The sequence below is a fragment of the Scardinius erythrophthalmus genome (genome assembly GCF_964197995.2).
Source record: "Scardinius erythrophthalmus genome assembly, chromosome: 1".
NCBI lineage: Eukaryota > Metazoa > Chordata > Actinopteri > Cypriniformes > Leuciscidae > Scardinius > Scardinius erythrophthalmus.
The window spans coordinates 21,008,066-21,026,685 of NC_138221.1; the positions used below are offsets into that span (position 1 = coordinate 21,008,066).

Sequence of the window (18,620 nt, forward strand, 5' to 3'; positions counted from 1 at the left end):
GGTCAAGCTCAATCGTTTGTGGTAGCAAAATATTCAGCACCTAGAATTTCTCTCTCTATTTCCAGTCGGTGTTTTGCCGTACAGTCCAGGCAGAGCAACGTTAGAAAAATAGTTGCGTGAGGGTATGCTGTATCTTTTGTAAAGTGTGGCAATCATTTTTTTTTAAACCCTTCATTGCTTACGGTGTTTATTGGACACATATCATTGGCTAAATGAAACGTGATCGCCTCTGTTATTTCCGTGTGTCTTTGCTAGCAAGGCGAATATGGTATTGCGTTGAGCAATGCCCCCGTTATTGTTGTCTGTGTTGTGGACGGCTGGGGATTTTTTGTGGTTGCAGCTTTTTGTGCCTTCAACCTTTGAAATTCTTGATATAGTACTTTATGGTGGCTTCTAAGGTGGTTGAGGAGGTTTGTTGTGTAACCTTGCGACGTCTGTATGGCACAGGAGCACAGTTTGCATAGGGCTCACACCTGATCAACATCACTTTCACTGAACCCAAAATACTTCCAAGCAATGGAGTGTGACCCCTTTTTGGGAACTAACAAACGCACTTCTTCACCTTCATCTTGTTGTTCTGTCATTGTTTATTTCAGCTGAATGACTATAAGCTTCAACTTCTGCTATGCCATGAGAGCGCGCTTGAAATCTAAACACCATCACGTGAGACATGTGACGTAGTTGATCATCTATACACTCGCAAGTTCAGCCCATAAGGAAGATGAACACTGCAAACCTACAATGTTTGTTTTGTGCGATATCGCAACGATTATGGTTAATTAATCCTGGGAGACAGATATCGTTATCGCGATTAAAATTTGATTAATCGTGCAGCCATAAGAGATACAGTCATAAATGCTTAGATGTGTCATTTAGTATTAAAACAAACTCAGTAACTGATAACTTTGATTTTTGCAGAACAGCTGCTCCCACAGCAATCACATCATCAGTGAAGCTCCTCCCACTGCAATCACATCATCAGTGAAGCTCCTCCCACATCAGTCTCATCATCAGTGAAACTCCTCCCACAACAATAACATCATCAGTGAAGCTCCTCCCACTGCAATTCTCCAATAAATGCTGGAATATTCCCATCATCAGCTACAAGTGAAGATGAGCAGCAATGCATCAGGAAGAGCTGATATCTGTAAAGACTGAGTTTTTATTAACCCTCTAGGCACCACAATTGAGTTTACTCGACAAGATGCGGCACTGAATAAAACGGTTGATTTTGTCAAATTTCGTTCAACCTCCCCTCCACTAGATGGCCGACATGTCATACTTCATCCCCGACTCAAAAAAAGTCATGCTTCTATACAAAATCTTAGAGCTAGAGCGCATTGAATCAGTGCGAACAAAAGCGGAGCTTTTATCAGAGCCATTTTATTAGAGCAATATTGTCAACATCAGCGAGTATTTGCATTAGATTATTATTATTATTATTATTATCTAATGGCATCAATAAAGTTTACCTGCAATGAAGTGTTTGGTCTTCTATTTGCGGACCCTGATTCTGAAGGGGAATATCTGCCTTCCGAAGATGACGGTGATTCTGAAAGAGAAAGTATAGCCCTACACCAAGCACAAAGGGTGAATCCTTTGCCCAATGTCAGTGGTGGGAACAATGTTTCCCGGGGTCGGAGTGTTTATCGTGAAGTTAGCAGGCATGTTAGTGTTGTGGGGAACGAGGCGGGAGATTTTTACCGCGCTAGCCATGTAGCTTTGTCTTCTGACCATGTGCCTCTCCGCAATCGCGGCGACAGTATAGTGGTGGAGACTATGTCTAATGCCACTGGGTATGTTAAACGAGGTCGAAGTATATATAGGACAGTTGGGGGGCAATGTGGAGGCAGGGTGGGGAGTCGCAATGACAGTGACAGTAGTCCGAGCTGTGCACACTCGGTGCGCCTGCGAGGCAGATCTGGCCGCGCTGCTCGTAGCAGGAGCAGAGGCGGTGTGACACGGGGCAGGGGGGCTATTATGCATAGTCTATCGCAAGCTGATGGGAATGCCGGATTTGAGTACTTGGCTAGTGAGGTTGAGTACCAAAGTTGGATCACGCCCTTTGATCAGCCAATTGGATATCTGGGGGAAAGAGAACTCTCCAATGCCAATTCGCCCCTAGATTTTCTATCACTCTTTCTCTCTGATGATTTCTGGAATTTACTTGTGAATGAGACAAATCGCTACGCCCATCAGTTTTTAGCCTCCCATCAACTCCAGCCACAGTCCAGATTTCATCAATGGTCTGACGTAACTCTCAGTGAAATGAAAGCCTTCTTTTCTCTGCATTTGAGTATGGGTCTGGTAGAGAAGTCAGAGTTGGAGGATTATTGGGCCGAATATTGGCCAACAGCAACACCTGGATTTGGCAAGGTGATGTCCAGGAACAGATTTGAGATGATTTTGTCTTTCCTTCACTTCACCAATAATGAGGACTGTGTTGACAGGGGTCAGCCAGGATATGACATGCTATTCAAAATCCGCCCAATCATCAATTTGGTCATCCCCCGGTTTTCAGCAATGTATGGTCCATCTAAGCAGCTGTCATTGGATGAAATGACCATTGCGTTCAAAGGGAAATCAACCCTAAAAATGTACAACCCAAACAAACCAGACAAATATGGCTACAAAGTATTTGTTCTGAGTGAAGCCAAGTCAGGCTATGTGCTACAGTGGTCCATGTACACTGGACAAAGTAGGCCTAATGCGAGTGATTTCGGTGCTACACACCTTATTGTCCGTCAGCTGATGGCCCCGTACACAGGGAAAGGGCATGAGGTGTACATGGACAGCTATTACACCTCGCCAGCCATAGCAGATGAGCTGGCAAGAAATGATTCGGGTTTGTGTGGGACTGTCAGCAGTAAGAGGAAGGGGATGCCAAAGGGCCTCACCCGTGAACAGTTACCGTTGAGCAAGGGAGATGACCCAGTCTTCATGAGGAAGGGGAAAATGCTAGTTTGTGCGTGGCATGATACAAAGCGCCTCACAATGCTCTCTACACTGCATTCCAACACATGTGTCAGAAAGCGCATCAGGACCAAAGACACTGATAGGGAGATAAATATGCCTGTTTGTGTTGATGACTACAATTCGTTCATGGGGGGTGTCGACACAGCAGACCAGAGAATGAAGACCTACCTCTTTCCCCATAGGTCAAGGAAATGGTACAACAGGATTTTCAATGCCATTCTCAGTGTAAGCATGGTGAATGCCCACATCATTTACTGCCGCTGCGCTGCTGCTCCTCACAAGCCCCTGAAAGTCTTCGTGCAGGATGTCATCACTGCTTTACTGGAAGGCTTCTCCAGGAAAGGGAGCAACAAAGGCCGAAAGTTGTCCTCACTGGGAGACTTGCCACAGAGACTCACTGAGCGCCACTTTATCTGCCAGGCTGATGGTTACCCAGATTGTGTTGTTTGTTCTGATCGGACCCGCCCTAAAGGCCGCCGTCAGACAAAATACATGTGCAGGCAGTGTGGGGTGGGTCTTTGTGTTGTGCCTTGCAATGAGAGGTACCACACCATGAAACACTACAAGAAATGTCACCTGGATGGATAGGGAGTCTTTATCTCTACAGCAAAAGGCCTGCTACATAATTTTTTATTTATTTTTTGTCTGCCATTTATTAGTAATTATTTACACTGTTTATTTACTGTCTATTTCCCTGATCATTTAGTAGTGTACGATATGTGTTATTTTTTATGTGTTCATGTCCTTGTGATGTGTGCTTCTTTGTCAGCTAAAAAAAAAAAAAAAAAATCAAAAAAAAAAAATACTAACAGTGTCTCTCGTCTTGTCTCGTCATCTCACTCATGATCTGTGTCTTGCTGTGGCGAGTGAGCTTTTGAACTAAACAGGTCTTGTCTACTTGTGTTTGTGTGTCATATGAATAATATATATGTGCCCCATGCATACATGGAATCAGAGTGCCTACTGTATACACTGATAAAAATTTATTGTAATTTTACAGGAAATTCCTGGCAACTAATTGCAGTAATTTTACAGCAAGTAATATACAGGATTATTACTGTTTACAATTACACTAAAGTATTGTATTTATACAGCAGTGCTACTGTGATTATAGTAGCGTTATTACAGTAAAATGCTGTAATTTATTTCAATTTATTGTATATTTACTGCAACTCAGTTGCCAGGAATTTCCTGTAATTTCACAGGACAGAATCACAATTTTATATTGTAATTCAATATACTGTATCCTGTTATTTGTAAATATTACAATACAATGGTGTAATTATCCATATTAGGCAATTAAAAACAACAATGATATCTTCTTAATCTTTTATTAAAAAATATTTTCTTAGGAGGGTGTAACAGGTTCGTTGAACCCGTATCTCTTCTCTGCTTTGCAGCCCGTCTGGGAGTTGATTCCAAAAAAAGTTCTGAAAACCGAGAGAGAGGGAAATAAAGTTTAAAGTTTTCATATCTGTTAAATAATAACAAATACTGTGTAAAAAACAAAAGTAACCTTTTCCTACTTGCTCATAAACGAAAATGATTTTGATGTATTTATTTAATATTAACAACTTAACATTTAGAATTGCATTGGCTTTTACATTGTTTTTTGTAAATATATAATGTCATTGTATGCATGTATGCACTGTATATCGAATGACGCTTTGGACAAAAGCATCTGCTAAATACCTTAACCACACTTCAAAATGTTTTAATTAATTAATGAAAGTTGTAATGTTAAACTGCTGTCCGTCAGACTCAGACTCGTCTTCTGTTTACACATAAATGTCCTGCATGGGAATAGCATCTCTAGGTAGAACATACACTTAAAAGTAATAGCTGGGTCTCCATCCACCTTTTTAATACACATTTTAACCATTTGAAAAAGAAATCCTGACCTGAAACGGTTAAAATTCACAATATATTTACAATCAAAGTTATATTAATAAACACCCTGATGCTTCCGAGCTTTATAATGGCAGTGGATTGCAACATCAATTTGAAGCTCAAAAAAGTGCATCTATCCCTCATAAAAGTGCTTCACATAGCTCTGATGGGTTGATAATAAAAATGGTAAATGGACTGCATTTATATAGCACTTTCATAGACCTATGGCCACCAAAGCGCCTTACATACATAGCCTCACATTCGCCCATTCACTCTCTCATTCATACACCGACGGCGGTGTCAGCCATGCAAGGCGCCATCCGGCTCGTCGGGAGCAGCTGGGGTTAGGTGTCTTGCTCATGGACACCTCGACACTTGGTCAGGTGGAACCGGGGATTGAACCACCAACCTTTCGGTTTGTAGACAACCTACATCAGGGGTGCCCAACCCTGCTCCTGCCGATCGACTGTGCAGCGCAGTTCATCTCCAACCCTAATCAAACACACCTGTCTTTAATTTTCAAGCGATCCTGAAGACGTCAATTGGTAGCTTCAGGTGTGTTTGATTAGGGTTGGAGATAAACTGTGCACGACAGTCGATCGGCAGGAGCAGGGTTGGGCACCCCTGACCTACATGAACCACTGCCACCCAATAAAGGCATTCTGAAGCAAAGCAATGAGTTTGTAAAGTTTCAAATATTAATATTTTTCTTACATTAAGTAAAATAACTAGCTTCCAGCCAAGAGAACCATAACATACAGATTTTACTCTAAAGCGCAACTTATGCGAGTAATGCAACATACTGCTGATATTTACACTACGCTACTTCTGACATCATGAGTTTTGCAAGTTGCACTTTGAATGCAAGTAGACTGCGTATGGCCGTAAGCTAGAATTTTACTTTGTAACGTGTTAAATATGGATATTTTTCTTACGCAAACTTTTCGCTTCAGGAGGCCTATTTTAACACCTCAGAGCCACGTGGAACACTTTTATGATGGATAAATGCACTTTTTTGAGCTTCAAACTGATCCACTGCTATTAAGCTTGGAAGTGTCAGTTGTTTATTTGTATAACTCAGATTGTATTTGTCTAAAAGAATGTCTTGAAGGTAAGTAAATCATGGGGTAATTTTCATTTAAAAAGTGAACTACCCTTAAAGGGTTAGGTCACCCAAAAATGAAAATTCTGTCAGTAATTACTCACCCTCATGTTGGTCCAACCCCGTAAGACCTTCGTTCATCTTCGGAACACAAATTAAGATATTTTTGATTAAATCTGAGAGCTGATCACTTCTCCACAGGCTTCTAAGGCATTATAACTTGCTGGCCCAGAAAAAAATTTATTAAAGACATCGTTAATAATATGGTACAAGTGACTACAGTGGCTCAATCTTAAGTTTATAAAGCGACGAGAATACTTTTTGTGCGCAAAAAAACAACAAAAATAACGACTTTATTCCACTATTCATTTCTTTCTCTCTGGGCCTCGAGTGACTTCACGTAGTGTAACAGTGCAGCGCTTCTGTGTTGTACGTCACACGTGGGCTCACTATTGGGCGATGCTGGTCATGTGTGCGATGCGTGTGGCGTACAACACAGAAGCGCTGCACAGTTATACTACGTGAAAAAAACTCGAGGCCCAGAGAGAAGGAAATGAATAGTGGAATAAAGTCATTATTTTTGTTTACTTTTTGTGCACAAAAAGTATTCTCGTCGCTTGATAAACTTGTGGTTGAGCCACTGTAGTCACTTGGACTATATTAACGATGTCTTTAATGCATTTTCTGGGCCAGCAAGTTATAATGTATTAGAAGCCTATGGAGGAGTGATCCAGCTCTCAGATTGAATAAAAAATATCTTAATTTGTGTTCCGAAGATGAACGAAGGTCTTACAGGGTTGGAACAACATGAGGGTGAGTAATTACTGACAGAATTTTCATTTTTGGGTGAACTAGGGCCTAACCCTTTAACCCCCTGAGGTCGACAATCGCGCCGGCGCGATAGGCTCGCTTTTTTTCAGTTCAGTTCAAAAGAAATTAATTTTGCTCTGTTGACTTTGATATTACAAGCAAGTTTCATACATCAATCGATTCTGTTAAATGTGTATTATTTTTGTGTATACTCACAATAAAAACAAAGTGTTGTACTTTTTGCCAAATAAAGAAAAATAAACGTGATGCGAGTTCTGCCTTCTCTCTGTCAGTGTAGTCCATTCTGAAACGCGTCCGAAAATGAACTGTAACTCAGCGAATACTCAGTCAAACAGGATTACAGACACACGGGCATGAAGCTTGAATTCTCTTCTTTTAAATGAGGTCATTTTTTATAAAAAACAAATATTCTCATCTTGTGAAATCTGTATTAAAAGAGAGCGATTCCAGTCGAGCTAATTAGAGCTCATTCAAAGGTAATGTGACACGCCCACGTAGAGCGCACGCTATTCAAACGCAAATTACTGAGGCAATCCAAGCAAACCTGTGAACGCCCCCATATCAGCTCGAGAAAACACAAGTTTAATCGTATCTTTGTAGCCTACGTGTTTACACCATCTGGCAGCGCTGTGAGGAATAATAATAATGGAGAATCTACCTCAGAGTTTGGGTATTGCGAGGAGCGAGGATCCGACTCAGTGAGGAAAACTGTAGTACGTTTTTTTTTCTTCTCAAGTTAATCGCGTTTCCGTGTGAATGAATGAACGGCAGCCGCAGAGATGCGCGCTGTTTATCACAGCTCGCAAAAAGATAGTTAAAATTTAAATCGCCTTTCTGTGTGTGTGTGTGTGAATGAATGATGATGTTTTAGCAAAATGTATTGCTATGCTGAGATGAGTAAAAATCGACTGAAATATGTTGAAATAAAATGTAGGCTATTTGTATAAGCAACATATTAAACTGCAAATTAACATTTATATGCCCTAATATTTAATAAAAAAAAAAACGTTACAGTCAGGCATTTCTGTGTGTGAATGAATGTTTCGGTTTTAGCAAACTGTATTGCTATACTGAGTAAAAATCTACTGAAATATGTTGAAATAAAATGTATTTGTATAAGCAACGTATTAAACTGCAAATTAAAAAATTTTTCTCATATGTTAAATATAGTATGTTTTGTCAAAAATAGTCAAAATCAATCAAATCCTTAAAGGTGGTATCAGCGATTTCAGGCCCAAAAATAAATGTTTACATTCATATAATCTTACCTAACGATCCGCTAGCTGCCCGCCCCATAAGCATGCTGTCAAAAACCGCGTCTCTCTAGGTAGCCTAGGCTCTGAGATCTGCACACAAAAACAGTTGTTATCAACATCACTCAAAACCAAAATAAATAGTGTTCCAACCAATCATCGACAGGGGCGGGTGTTGTGAGATTTTCGCGTGCAGCTGTCATAGGCAGCCGTGCACGAGAAAACAGCTTAGACTCCAGAGGGTTAAATTCACTCTATATAGCACAAACAGTGCTACCAAAATATCTGATCAACATGCATGTATATGTTTGAATTTTTAAGAGAATAATGTTTATGCGTTCTTATTGGAAAAAAAATAAAATGAAAGTTGCAGAAATAAGGCCATAAAACACATACTTAATATGTGGCAATAAGACTTTTGACTAATGGATGTGGTCGCCTATAGTTTTTTCTTCAAAATTATGTGAAAATAGTCTTGCTTTATCGTTCACATAAAACCATACATTGATTTAAATTGATGTAAAACAGGTTTTGCTTGGAAAGCCAATATGCGAGGGGGGCGTGAACGAGGAGTGGTTTTCACCTTAGATTACATTGTCCCACCCACTCTGCATAATGACTCTGCATAATTAGCCATTCATTCAGGTGTGAAACTAACTGAGCCACAATGCAAGGACAAAAGATATATTTAGAAGAAGACTTATATTGACCATTTAAGATTTTGCTTACATCTATCTTGTAAATATGTTTTGCTATTTTATTAAATAGTTTACAATTACAACAATAATTACAATTTCAACAATATTTAAAGTGTACTCTTTCTTTGTAAAAAAAAAGATTATAGGCCTACATTTTATCTATGTATTCATTACATTGAATATAGCCAACAACGGCTAACATCTTAGTTGATGACTTTATTTTTGACAAAAATAGTAGGCTATTTTATATATAGAAATTGCTAAACAAAAGCTTATTTGACAAGGCAGTATATTCTACAGTAAAAACTGTACCCAAATCTACTAAACAAAATGTTGTCTTTTATATTTCGCCTGACTGTAACATTGTTTTCATGAAATATTAGTGCATATTGTTAATTTGTCGTTTAATACGTTGCTTATACAAATAGCCTACATTTTATTTCAACATATTTCAGTCGATTTTTACTCATCTCAGTCTAGCAATACAGTTTGCTAAAACAACATCATTCATTCACAAACTCGATATAAATTTAACTTCTGGCAAAGATGAAGTTGATGATAGGCTTTTGACTCGCGATCTTCGCAGTAAACGCCCCGGAGAAATGCACATTTATTAGGCTACATAGTTTTTTTGGATGGTTTTGTTTAGAACCAGCTTTCTGTAAATATATTTCAATTTTTTTTAGACATGTGAGGCGAGTAGGCTACGGGTTGATGATGATCTCCAGTTCAGACCTTATGTTGTAAATGCCTATATTTACTTTAAATCCAGGAAATTTGTTAATGAAAAAATTATTAAAATTAAGATACAATTGATACAAAACGAAATTCGTTTTAAAGAAAGGATTTGTACTTTCTGTTTTGAGGTCTCTGTGAATGTTTGAAAGTCTTTTAGTGCTAATGCTGTGTTCACACCAAACGCGAAAATGCGTCAAAATTCGCGCCTGCCGCGTCTAGTTATACGCGTGACCACTTTGTGTGCATTCGCGCGTCAAGACCGAAATTGACGCGCGTAAAATCAAAAGTTTGAAGCGAAATTTACGCGCGTCACGCGTAAATGACAAAGGCGAATCCCAGGGGCGAAAGTTTCGAAAGCTGTTGGCGGCCATCTTTTTCAGATGTTTATCGAGCATTAGCATTAGCATTAATTGAGAGAGTCACCGCTCTTACATGCTCTGGAGAGCAGAAACAGCTGCGTAGGGGACATCGTCGCTGTACTCGGGTCCACCAAAACCTCCGGAGGGTTTCAGGAGTTTCACAATTTGCTCCAGGAGGTAGGTTTGGTGGACCTAACGGTGAGGACGCTGACGAGGACAGCGTAGGCCGTATAAAGCCTCGGCCTCGAGTGGTCTCTGCATGACGAGCCCGCGCTGTACAGCCCGGCGCGAGGTTTACCCTCTCCCGCACCTAATCTGTCATTTATTTTTGTTTTGATAATAAATGGAGGCAGCCTCCAGAAGTGAAACCTGTCCTGTGATTTTTTTGAAAAGTTTTTATACACTTAATTGTGTTTGGTGTCTTTACATTAGATTAATAAAGTTTCATATAGGCTAATCTAGAATAGATATGGAATAAATAGCATTCAATACAAATGAGGCTATCTCTCATATTGAAATCGGGTTTTATGTGAAAGATTTGCTTTGTTGTGCATTTTAGTCATATTACAAAATAATTTATTGAGGCCAAACATAAAATAACATTACACTGTCAGTTCACTACGTGACAGCAGCAAGCAGGCAGGCTCCTGATTGGTTAACGCGGCGCGAATTGACGCAGAAGTTCAGATTTTTCAACTCGGGCGGCAGACGCGAATTCGCGTCAAACGCGTGATGCACAAAAAGCACAATTCGCATTTGACGCGCGAAACGCGCCAGACGCTCAATTCGCGTCATTCGCGCGAACTAGACGCGCGAATGAGGCGAATTCGCGTCTACCGCGCCGCGCTAAACGCCTCATTCGCGCCGCAAGACCTCCAGACGCGCGTAAACGCGTCTTACCATTGACTTAACATTGAAATCACTCGCGCCAGACGCATTTTCGCGTTTGGTGTGAACGCAGCATTAGAGCGCTCGCGTCCATAATGGAGAACTGTCACGTTATATAGTTTTTTTCCTCATAAATGTGAACACGAAAAATAAAAGACAAAAGACTTTTAAGTAAAACTTACTCCGAAATTGTGTCCTCGGCAGAATTCGCTCTTCAAAATGCTGCCGTTCGTCGTCTGTTATAATCTTCCTCTGAGGAAACAACCCGGTATCGTGCATTCTTTCTCGCTGTCCAGAATCATCTGAAGGGCGTCTTCACCGGAGAAACGAGCCATACTCAAAACTCGATGAACTATCAGTAAGTCTCATGAATAGACTGTGTTTTTATGGCATTGATCGGGGGGGCATATGCGATGCATACTAGATCACCTAACTATTTAACATGTGAATCGCGCCGGGGGCGGGGCGGCAGCAGCTGATTATAAAGATAATGAGGCAGAAGGAAAAACGGTACCTCTCCTTGCTTTCAGACAGATTACATGAGTTGAAAACATTTGTTTTTTATATAAATTACTTCATTTACAAGAAGAGATTTCAAGCTTCATAAAGACATATCTCATGTGTCTGTGTGAGAAGTATTCGCTGAGTTATGGTTCATTTTCGGACGCGTTTCAGAATGGACTACACGGAGAGAGAGAAGGCAGAACTCGCTTCGTGTTTATTTTTCTTTATTTGGCGAAAAGCACAACACTTTGTTTTTTATTGTGAGTATACACAAAAATAATACACACTTAACAGGATCGATTGATGTATAACACAAGCATATAAGATAAAAAGTAATATTTTTATTTTATTTTATTTTTTTTCACTGATAGGGAAAAAAACTAGCCTATCGCGCCGGCGCGATAGCCGACCTCAGGGGGTTAAACAGCTACTTCAGTACAAGGTAGAGGAGGATCCCTAGCTAGCCTCCTGGCTTGCAAGGAAACAGAATTTTACAAGTCCGATGATCCAAAATGAAATACTTCAGATAATAAGTAACTCTATTATCAAAGAAATAGCACAGGAAGTACAACATTTGCCTGTAGTGCAATATTCTTTGATCATTGATGGAACTCAAGATATTGCTGGGATAGAGCAAGAGTGCATATGTATAAGGTATGTAGGTGAAGATCTAGATCCTAGAGAAAAGTTTGTAGGGCTGTATGAAACTAACTCCACAACTGGAGAGAGCATCGCTAAAGTTGCCACTGACGTCATGCTCCGACTGAACTTGCCCATCTCATAGTTGAGAGGCCAGACATACGATGGTGCAGCCAACATGTCCGGTAAGGTACAGGGAGTACAGGCTCTCTTGAGAAGGGAGCAACCTCTGGCTTCATATATCCACTGTGGTCCACACTGCATAAACCTTGTAGCACAGATGACTATCTCAGCTTCATCGGTTGTCAGGAACTCGCTCAACGCGGTCAATGAATTAGGAAGCTTTTCTAACCAGTCTGGAAAATTTAAATAAATTTTCAGTGAAATAGCTAAATCTAATAGTGTAAGGTCTACCTCCCTGAAGCCATTATGTCCCACTAGATGGACCGTACGCACACCAGCCATCCAGTCTGTGCTCAGTCAGTACGACAGTGTGCTCACATCACTTGAAGAGATGGTGAACTGTAGTGTGAGGGAGACTGCATCCAGGGCTAATGGACTTCATGAGGTGTTCCTCAAAGGAAACACAGTCTTGGGGCTTAAGATGGCTGCAGATGTCATGTCAGCCCTAGAAACCCTGAATACCTCCCTTCAGAGTAAACGGCAGACAATCTCTGGTATGATGCTGGCTGTGGAGCATGTCAAAAGACATTTGGAGAACAGAAGAACAGAAGGGCATTTCAAAGGATTGTATATGCAAGCCCAAGACATTGCCTCATCATTAGATCTGGTGCCCATCAAGATGCCCCATATCCGCTGCCCTCCAAAATGATTATCTCGACCAGCTGAGCCACATATTCACCCCTCTGCAGAGTCGTTCTACAGAAGCCACTATTTCAACATGCTTGACACAACTGCTCGGCAGCTTACACAGCGCTTTGATGAGCCGGGTATTCATACACTCAGAAGTTGACCTTGTAGCACAGATGCACAGATGCTTATGTGATGTTTTAGGTCACATAAGCATATCAGGGACAGCCACAGATACTTTATAATACAAATAGCAAAATCTAAATACTTATTATTAAACCCAACCAAAACACAAACGTAATATGTCACTTGTGGTAAATGAAGGAATTCACATCAAATCACAGATGACCTTACCTATGGATGTTAAAGAGGACTGATGGCTCTTTTTTGGCGGTGGCATTTCACTCTCACTTTCTTCATCCTCACTTTCAGAAGCTTCAGTTTCTACATTCACTTTCTCTGCAAAAAAGAAAATAATGTAGAAAAGCATTTGTTTCCATGCTTCTTTGTAATGGAACTAAACAGTGGCAATATAAAATGTGTAGGAGCAACAATGTCATGTTTTCTTACCATTAGGGTCAATGTTCATTTCATCAAGGTTTTTCCCCTTGAACTTTCTATGGACCCTTATATCATGTCCCATGACAACATGACATCATGACTTTGCGTAAACATACACGCCACTTTCAAGTCAAGTGGCGTGTTATTTATACGCATTTTGAGCGATCCGCGTGTATGTCCACGCGCGTGTATGTGTACGCCGTTAAACGTCAGAGTGATCCTGCGTGTATGTGTACGCCGTTAAACGTCAGAGTGATTCCGCGTGTATGTGTACACCGTTATGTGTCCGAGCGAAACGGAGCAAAATGTATATCTACATCTGCGGAGCAATATTTTTTTTTTGCTACGTGTTTTCGCAGCTTTGTGGATGATAAAGTCTTTGGATGTTTGGCTCCACACTGATGGGCAACCTTTCTGATGCAATCTGTGCCTTTGTAGTATGATGTCTCAGTCATGGGTATAGTGAAAAAAAAAGAAATTTCCATCCAGTACCTCACAGGCTTGACGACTCTTCACAAGTAGCTCCATGGAATCCAGCATACTTGGGGTCAGGAGTATTGGCACCTTTCTGTCACGCTTGCCTCTTATTTCGACGCGCTGGAAATGTTGACAGAGCTTCTGCTCAACTTCAGATAAAGCATCAGCGACATCTGAATGTAAATCAGATGTGTTTCGGAGAAGATATGAATTCAGCCTCATTTTCGAAACTTATCCTGCTCCCCTTCGATTAAACACAATTACATCAGTTCTTCTGACTTTTTTCAAGTTTGAGGTTTTCTTTTTATAGTTCAGTTTGATTGCTGAGATACATGTGCATTTTTTTTAACATCCTCTGTAAAAGGGAGAAGTTCAGGAGAGTTCCACTTTGCTCCGTTAAGCGCCTTCAAGGCTGAGGCAGACACCAATTCATTCTATTTTGTCGAATACATGTGCTGAAACATTTTGACATTTTTTACATCGTTTTCATCTCCTGCGATCATTGCTTCACATTCTGCAATATCGGACATTTTCTTTAGGTTGTGCCCCAGTTTTAATGCCAAAGATGGAATTCCAAAGACCTCATCTTCATCTCTGAATCCTGATGTCTCTTTAATGGCCTTGATAACATGAAGGAAGTTTGCAGGTAAGAAAAAGTCTTTTATACTCTGCAGCTTTCCCATTTTCCTCGCACTGACCTACCAGCCTTGCGCATCTTAGTTCTAATGTATTCGTGCTTGGTTTTGTCGTTGCCCATCTTGTTACACAGGTGTTCTCCAAATTTGATGATGCACGTATCACTTTTAACAGCACATGTAACTTCATCTTGCTTAATGTCACTGATCAGCTTCCATAGTTTTTTTTGCTACTCCTTCAGGGACAGGCTCAGCATAAGCACAGAGTGCCTGAACTCTGGATCTACCTGGTTTTGTGACCTGGCACTTCCTGGCCAAGTTGCACCTTGACATATGCCTCCAAAGTGCTTTTCTCCTAAACAGCCCTTGGCAGTTAAACAGTGCATGTCGTCCTTCACATTAACTTGTTTCGCACTGGATTGTTGACGGGGCATCAACACTCCTTTACCAGATCTAAGAACATCTGTGTTGTGTGCACGGTTCCCTTTGTTCCTCAAAAGGTCCCGATTGATCCTCCTTTCTTTAGACTCCTTTGGGTAAGGAAGAGCTTTTGCTACATCCACTTCGTTCTTATGAACTTGGGCCAAGTGTCTTGCCATTTTACAGAATGGTTTGGAGCAGTAAAAGCAATACTGCTTTTTGTTGTACATTCTTTGGCCATATGGCAGTCTTTTTTAATTGCATCACTGAAACCCCACTACCGCTGTTACTGTCTAGATTAGCCGTTGTCTCCTTATCTCCAAGTTGAGAACATTCTTTGTCTGCATTATCAATATTGTCAGAAAGACTCTCAGATTCTTCTGAATCTGTCTCTGAATTGGGGACATATTCCTCTCCGCTGTCAATGCTGCTTTCATCTGAAGTGGATCTGAGGTTAAGTGAGCTCTTTGTAAGCTGTAAATACCAAATTTATAATAAGTATTGATAAGCATAAATTCACACAATATTGTTTCAGTTGCACGTTTATGTTACATCACTACAGTATCCAGAAGAGGGTAGGAGGTATGAGAGAAAATAATAGGAATAAAAAGGAAGAGGACATTATTATGAGATTTGGGCATACTGGATTAAATAGTACGCTTAAAATAATAGGGAAACATGAAACCGGGATGTGTGAGGTCTGTTATATTAACGAAACAGTAGAACATGTAATTATTAATTGTCATAGGTATAAGGAAGAAAGGATGAGGCTGAAAGACTGGTTTAGAAAAGAAAAAATTAGATTTGAAATGAAGGAAATATTACAAATGAATTCAGGGCATGTAGGGTATAGAGCAATATTTGTGTTTTTGAATAAAACAGGGCGTAGTAGAAGAATATGAGTTTCGTTGTCTTAGAAAGTTGTAGGCTATTTAATAATAATGATAATGTATGAAAATTAATAATGTTATTAGATATTTATGAAGTTATTTATTGGTTTTATTTATGTATGTATGTATTTATTTATTTATTTAAAGGGTAGTGAGAAAAGGCTATTGTGATCCACACTCCAGGTGGCGGTAATGCACACTTAAAAGTTGTTTGCCAACCGCCATTAAAAGAAAGAAGAAGAAGAACGTCACGGCGGGAATATGCGCTACGACGGGTGGTTGGCAACACTGGGTTGTGACTGAAGATAGGATGGAAGGAAGTGGGGAGTCAGGAAGTGATCTAGACATGGAGGAAGAGATTGATGGCGGGAGAAATAAAGTAAACAAAAATAGTAAGTGGACTGTAGTGGAAAAGAGGAAATGGAGGAATGATTGGAGCCAAACATCAGGTACTGAAAGCGAGGGAGAAGATAGTCAAAGTAGAAGTAAGGAGGAGTACAAGGTATTGGTGAAATTTAGTTCTGAGGCAGTGAATCAATTGAATCCATTGAAACTTACCAAGGCACTGAAAGAAACGATCGGTATAATTGAAGGTGCTAAAATTTTGCGTGATGGAAAAATGATTGTTTTTTGTAAAGATAGTAAGCAACAGAAGGCTGCTGTAGGGATTAAAACATTAGCTGGGCAAAAAGTGTCATGCAATGTCGTCGAAGGAAAGAAATGGATACGAGGAGTAATCACAGGTATTCCCACCGATATTTCAGTGGATGTAATAAAGAGAAACATTTCAGGAGCAACGGTTTTAGAAGCGAGGAGGTTGAAATACACTCGGAATAAAGAGAGACTGGATAGCCTTTCGGTAATGCTACGTTTTGATGAGGAGAAAATGCCAAGTAGAGTATTCCTTGGAGCAATGAGTTATGTGGTAAGACCGTTTATTCCTCCTCCGTTGAGATGTTTTAAATGCCAGAAGTATGGGCATGTGGCTGCGGTGTGTCGAGGTAAGCAACGTTGTGCGAGATGTGGGGGAGAACATGAATATGGGGGATGTGAAGAAGGTGTAAAACCTAAGTGCTGTAATTGTGGGGGAGATCACAGTGCAGGATATGGAGGATGTCAAGTGAGGAAAAGTGCTGCTATGGTACAGAATGTAAAGGTAGCGGAAGGAATAACATATGCAGAGGCTATTAAACGAGTTAAGGATACAGAAAAGGCAGTTGAAAAGATATCAGTTCTGCCAAAGATAAGGAAAGAGAATACAAAAGTGGGAAAGCAGAAGGAATGTGTGTTAATTGAAGACAGGCTGGCTTTTCTAACTTTCATTGCTGAAGTAGTGAATTGTTCGGCACAGACAGAAAGTAGGACTGAGAGAATTAAAATCATAATTAGAGCAGCAGACAAGTAACTAAGTATTGATGGGGTAACGGTAGAACAGGTATATGAGAAATTAAATGTGCATGCTACTAACACACAGACAGAGCATGGAGGGGCTTAATGGTAATTATTGTCTTGCAGTGGAATGCAAGAAGTCTTTTATCTAATGGACAGGAATTTAAAAAACATGTTGATGATTTTAAGGGGGGGTGAATTACTGTTTCATGCATACTGAGTTTTTTGCACTGTTAAAGAGTTGGATTCCCATGCTAAACATGGTCAAAGTTTCAAAAGTTAAGTTGTACGTTTGAAGGAGTATTTTTGTTCCAAAAATTGTCCTTCCGGTTTGTCACAAGTTTCGGAAAGTTTTTTTCGAGTATGGCTCTGTCTGACGTAAGAGAGGGCGGAATTTCCTTATATGGGTCCTAAGGGCACTTCTCCGGTAAGATCGCGGGCGCGCACGCACTCGTAAAACAGAGCAAGAGAGTGAAAGCAGTTCGCCATCAAAGCGCCCTGCCCGGCTTTTGGGAAGTCAATGTCACCAAAGAAGTGTGTTTTTGGTTGCCAGGGCAAGACAACCCTGCACAGATTCCCAAAGAACCCGGCGTTAAGGCACCCGTGGATGGAGTTTGTTTTCCTGAGCATAAACGGAGTTGTTGTTCCCTGCATTTCGACGATGATTGTTTTATAAACAAAGCCCAGATCGATGGATTTGCAGATCGTCTAATGCTTAAGGATCGAGCAATCACAATGATAAAGGTTCGCGGTCGTTGGAACCGGACGGTGAGTAAAACTGTTGAACAAATGTCTCTGTGTGTTGTTAGCTATCGGCGCGTTAGCACAGCTTTAGCTTCGCCCACACGGCCCGCCCCCAGCCGCTCGTTTTTTTCCGGAAAGACTCGGTACAGCCAATCTTTCAATTAAAAATATAATAAAACAAAAGACTTTTTGGAGATATGAAGGATGCAATATTACTCTATAGGTACTCAAGATTAACAGGAGATTGAGTGAAAATGAGCATTTCACCCCCCCCCTTTAATGTAAAACCTCATATAATATGTGTACAGGAGACATGGTTAAAGCCTAACTTGAGTTTTGTGGTTCAGGGATATTCTGTTGTGCGTAAAGAAATAAAGGAAATGGTGGAGGTGTGATAACTTTTATAAAGCAAGATGTGGCCTTTCGGGAGGTAAATGTTATTGAAGAACTTGAGGCAGTGGTGGTAGAAGTGAAAGCTGAAAGTCAAATTATTAGGATAATTAATTTCTATAATCCATGTAAAAGTCTAAATAAAGAGTTGTACAAAGATGTAGGAGGTGATGGGAATTGTAGGGTAGTTTGGTGTGGTGACTTTAATGCACATAGTACCTTATGGGGAAGCACAAATAATGATCCAAATGGGAATGTGGTAGAAGAAATTTTAGATGAAAATGATCTTGTATGTCTGAATGATGGTAGTGTTACAAGGATGGATGTAGTCAGAGGAAGGCATTCAGTATTAGATCTAACAATTGTATCTAGTGGATTAGCAAGAAAATGTAAATAGGAAGTATGTGAGCAAAATAGTATGGGTAG

At 40.3% G+C, this 18,620-nt stretch overlaps 1 protein-coding gene across 1 annotated transcript; it reads left to right on the forward strand.

Moving 5' to 3' along the window:
* Positions 1-2,298: 2,298 nt before the first annotated feature.
* LOC308695225 (piggyBac transposable element-derived protein 4-like) lies at positions 2,299-3,564 on the forward strand (the record flags this gene model as incomplete). Its single annotated transcript, XM_081373280.1, has 1 exon — positions 2,299-3,564. One exon carries the CDS (start codon positions 2,299-2,301, stop codon positions 3,562-3,564), a length of 1,266 nt encoding a protein of 421 aa, XP_081229406.1.
* Positions 3,565-18,620: the final 15,056 nt, after the last annotated feature.